This window comes from Helianthus annuus, chromosome 12 (genome assembly GCF_002127325.2).
Source record: "Helianthus annuus cultivar XRQ/B chromosome 12, HanXRQr2.0-SUNRISE, whole genome shotgun sequence".
In the NCBI taxonomy this organism is placed as follows: domain Eukaryota; kingdom Viridiplantae; phylum Streptophyta; class Magnoliopsida; order Asterales; family Asteraceae; genus Helianthus; species Helianthus annuus.
This window is the reverse complement of record NC_035444.2, coordinates 50,185,672-50,190,480: the sequence shown is the minus strand read 5'-3', so window position 1 is coordinate 50,190,480 and position 4,809 is coordinate 50,185,672. Positions and strand designations below refer to the sequence as shown.

At 39.3% G+C, this 4,809-nt stretch overlaps 1 protein-coding gene across 1 annotated transcript; it reads right to left on the bottom strand.

Annotated features, from left to right (window-relative positions):
* Positions 1-1,017: 1,017 nt before the first annotated feature.
* Positions 1,018-4,538, bottom strand: LOC110892812. Its single transcript, XM_022139958.1, has 3 exons — positions 4,050-4,538; positions 3,447-3,971; positions 1,018-2,331 (listed from the first exon to the last, which is right to left on the bottom strand). Exons 1-3 carry the CDS (start codon positions 4,536-4,538, stop codon positions 1,018-1,020), a joined length of 2,328 nt encoding a protein of 775 aa, XP_021995650.1.
* Positions 4,539-4,809: the final 271 nt, after the last annotated feature.

Below are 4,809 nucleotides of genomic sequence, written 5' to 3'. Positions count from 1 at the left end.
CTTCTTCAATGTCTCGTGGTACGGATTACGAGAGAAAGGCTGCATAGAGACCTTTGTTGATGCTTGACGACTGGCCACGTGTACGTACTCCTTCTTCGACTGCACCTATGACATTTTCAAGAGGATGATTGCGATTTGTCTTGTATCCTGCATTTTTCTGAGACTCAATCTGCTGCGGAAGGTTGGTGAAGTGTTCGTCCACATAAATTACTGGTAGGTCATCTTCTTGAATTGGTTCATCCACATTCGCCTGTGAGGAAGAAGCACCATTTTCTGGGGTGTTCTCAGGCAAAGTGTCACCAGTTTCTTCATTCACGGAGAGAAGTGGATCAGCAGACGATGGAGAGAAACGGGTAGTGAACGGAGTTATACCAATGTCTTAAGAGTCAAACAGAGGCTCAACTTGAGCATCTTCAACAGGTTCTGCTTCTGGAGTATCTTCTGGAATTTCTAAGGTGTTGAAAATCACACCCATATCATAGAACCAATCAGGGGTACTTCCAGTGTTGGTATAATTTCCTTCTTGAAAATCAACATAATATGATTCAATCACCATCTTCGTTCTTTTGTTGTAGACTCTGTAGGCCTTCTGTGTGGATGAATATCCCATGAAGTAGCATATATCACCCACTGCTTCAAACTTGATGAGATTTTCTTGAGTGTTTAGAAGAGTGCACGAACATCCAAATGGTCTGAAAAAGTCAATAAGCGGCTTTCTTTTGAAGAGAAGTTCATACGCCGTTTTTCCGTGTGGTTTTACAATGAGAACTCAGTTCAGAACATAGCATGCTGTATTTACTGCTTTTGCCCAAAAGATGATTGGAAGCATGGTTCTTGCGGCTTCGATCAATGTTCTGTTTTTGCGTTCAGCAACTCCATTTTGTTGAGGAGTTCTAGATGCACTGTATTGGAGATGAATTCCCTTTTCTGCACAGAAGGATATGAAGGTTTGATTTTTGAACTCGGAACCGTTATCACTTCTGATCGACTTCACCTTTAATCTGGTCACGTTTTCAATCAAGGGAATGAATGACTTGAGAATTTCAGTTGTCTCACTCTTTGCCTCAAGAAAATAAACCCATGAAAACGAGAGAAATCATCTGTAATCACCAAACAGTAAGAACTTTTAGCAAGAATTTTAACACTAATTGGACCAAAAAGATCCATATGCATCAACTGAAGAGGCGCAGTAATCGTATTCACTGCTTTGGACTTGTGCGATTTCTTGTGTTGCTTTCCCTGGGCGCATGCTATACATTTTTCAGAAAAAGGAAATTCTTTTATCGGAAGTCCTCTTACTAAGTTTAACTTAGAGAGTTTATTCATATTTTTGAAATTTACATGCCCCAATCGCCTGTGCCAAAGCAGTGACTCGAATTCTGAAGCCTTTGAGATCAAACAGGTCAAGTTGTCATTTGTCTTGGCATTTTTCATGTTGAGCACATATGTGTTGTTTTGTCTTGGAGCAGTGAGCATGATCATTTCTGAAGGAACGACATATTCAAGCTTGAGAAATAAGCATTCCATGTCGTTGAAAAGCACCGATATTCCTTTATCACAGACTTGTGATACACTCATGAGATTGTAGCACAATTCTGGAACATAGTTGACATTTTCCAACGTGAGAGCTTCAGACACCACATTTCCTATTCCAATGATCTTCCCTCCCTTCTCGTCTCCAGTGAATGACACGAAATCATTATCAATAAACCAAAAATTCCTCAGAAGTTCCTTTAAGCCTGTCATGTGTCTTGAACATCCGCTGTCGACATGCCAGATATATTCCATGAGCATTCGAAGCCATTTCTGGAGTTTATTTTGAAATACAAGAATATACACAAATGAGTTTGATTTGGGAACCCAGACTTGCTTCATGTTGAATCTATCGTGGTTTTGAGCCACGATATCCTTTTTCTGTTTCCAAAACTGAGCTGTTGAATTGAACAGATTTTTAACAGATTTCTTAAGATAATCAAGTTGATCTGTGAAATTCTTAACAAAATCATATTGTGGTTTAGAAAAATTCTTGTTTTTACAATGTTTCGCTGTATGTCCTAAATGACCACAGCGAAAACATCTTTTACGTCTGGGTCTTTTGGTGTTAGAAGATGATGTATGTGATGAGTGTCTTGAGATTTCTACTTTCTTCATTTTCTTGTCAACTCTTCTTTCATCTTCTGAGTTTTCTTCATCACTGTCAGAATCGAATGAACTTTCAAACGTTTGGTATTCACTTGAGTTTTGCTCCTCACTTGCTTCGTAACTTGAATCATTGCAGCTGTGATCATCATTTGAACTTTCTGAATCTTGGTCTTCAATTGTCTCAGTACACTAATCTTCAGAGCTTTCATCATTTGTTGTTTGGTCTTCACTTGATGTTTTTGAGGTTTCTTCACTTGAAAATTCAGGGCTTTCACCATCTGTTGTTCGATCTTCACTTGAGTTTTCATAGCAGTGATCTTCAATGACCTTCTTTTCTGAATCTGTCATACCTGTTCGAGATGTAATAAATTCTGGAATTTCCTTTGTGAGGAATTTTCCAAAGCTATTCTTTTTCAATTCTGGCACAAATACAGGAGATTCACAAACAATTTTATCATCGCAAAATGCAGAATTCAAATCATGACATTCAGACATAACATATTCACGATCACGGGTCTCAAATGTAGGCACATGGCCCTTACAGTCATCCGAAGATTTAAATTTAGGCACAGGGCCATTACAGTCATCCATCCTAATTAAATAATTACATTCATCCCGAATATTGTTTTTCTTAGAACAGTTCCAGGCGAACCAGTTAACAGTGGAAAACTGTCGCATGAATAACCTATTCCTATTTTTGAACCGTCGCAGTCTCCATCCTCATCGCACACATCTTCTTTACACACAGTTGGATCTGCAGTACTTTTAGAAAAGTTAGCGGTTGATTCGGTTTCGCAAAAATCGTTTTGTTCAACAGAGGCCTTTTCATCGATGAGATCATTTTCAGGATGAGGCGTTGGCATAGGTACATAGTTTTTGCTATGTGGTGGAAAGAACAGTTTTCTTTCATTTCCTTGCCTGTCCTTATACCCAATCCCGTCTTTCACATACGTTGGTCTTTGGCAAGTTTTGATGTCAGTAAAGGCCTTTTGACTGACATTCCATTTATCTATGATAATTTGCAATTTATTCTTTTCGTTCAAAGCTTTTTCTAGTCTATCTGTCAGATCGTTAATGATAAAATCTTTTCTAAACACAAATTCTTTTAGAGTTTGCATTTCAGCTAAAGTCGAATTCAACTTTCTCTGATATGCAGCCTCGTTCTGTTTAAGCTCTTTGTTAAATTTTAAAGCTTTGTCTTTTTGTCTCTCAAATTCTAGATTTAGAGACTTGTAATGTGCCACGACATCAACACACGCTGGTGTACATAACTTTACTTTAAAGCTATGTGGAATACTATTTACCAAGTCTTTGTCAGCTTTTTCTTTCGAAGATTCTGTTTTCATTGCTGCGGCTGAGACCTTTTCTTTGTCTTTCTTCTGGTCAGATGCATCCTTAGGAATCTGCTCCTTAGCTTCTTCAGACTTCTTTTCTTTCTCAGGCTCCGGGGAGTTGAGAATGCTTTTCAGACCCTTGTCAGCAATGTTGTCACCTTTTGGAATTCCAGCTGTTGGTTTCTCAAACTGCTTTGATGAGGAACCGCTTGAGATCTTTGCCATAAGAGCTTTGTTGACTTGTTCCTTGACTTCAGCAATTTCTTCACTCCAATCATAATCTTCAACGACTAAAGCTTTTGGCGTGCTAGGAGACGCGTTGTTTTTGTTTTCTTCGATAGTGATTTGTTTTACAGCGGGAGTGGCTTCATTGTTTCCTTCTTTCAACAAGGGGCAGTCACGCTTGAAATGGCCCAGATTCTTGCAGTTGTAACATCTCAGTTTGGATTTGTCAAAACCAGCCTTTCCAAGACCCAAACGTTTCCCGGTCTTGTCCTGAAATTTCTACAACCTTAAGGTAAACATGGCCATCTGCCATTTCAGATCCATCTCCATCATGTCATCTGGATCAACTTGATACATGTCTTCAGCAGTGAACATCTCCTTCTTGAGCTCTCCTGACATCAAAGCTTCATAGCTACTCGGAAATATGTTAAAAAGTGCCACGTTTTCAGTAGGCACCTTCAACGCTTGTGTATCACCAACTGTGACAGTCTTCTCACTAGGTTGTGGAGCCTTTGATGCGCTTGCAGAAGCGTTAGCATAGGTCAAGTCAGAAGCTTGTTGACTGATGCCACTTATAGCAAGGAACGCGACATTCTTCATTCCAGCAGAAGTTTGATTGGTCTTTGGGGTGTAACCAGCAGTGTTCATTTCTCGTTTGTTGACATCCATTTCAAAAGCTCTTAGAGTGTTAATTAAGTCGGACAGAGTGACATGATTTAGATTATTGAGGAAATCCTTCTTGATCATCATGCATTGCAGACTCCATTCCTTAGGGAGTGAATCCAGCAGCTTCTTAATAGTAGCACGGTTAGTGACGGGATTTACTGCCTTCTTCATTTTGTCATCATATTCAGGAAGCGACTAATGTGATCGGAAAGACTTTCTCCACGGACTCCACAGAACATGTCATATTGCTTCTGCACCATGTCTCTCTTGCTTTCAATTAGCTCTTTGTTGGTGCAGTCATATGTCGTCTTCGTCTAATGTCGAGTTTGGGTTGCGTTGCGGTTTTGATCAAGCAGGATGTCATCATATATGATGATGACATCATATTGATGACATCACATATTGTATCATCACATGTCTTCACATTTGCAATTTAGGAAAC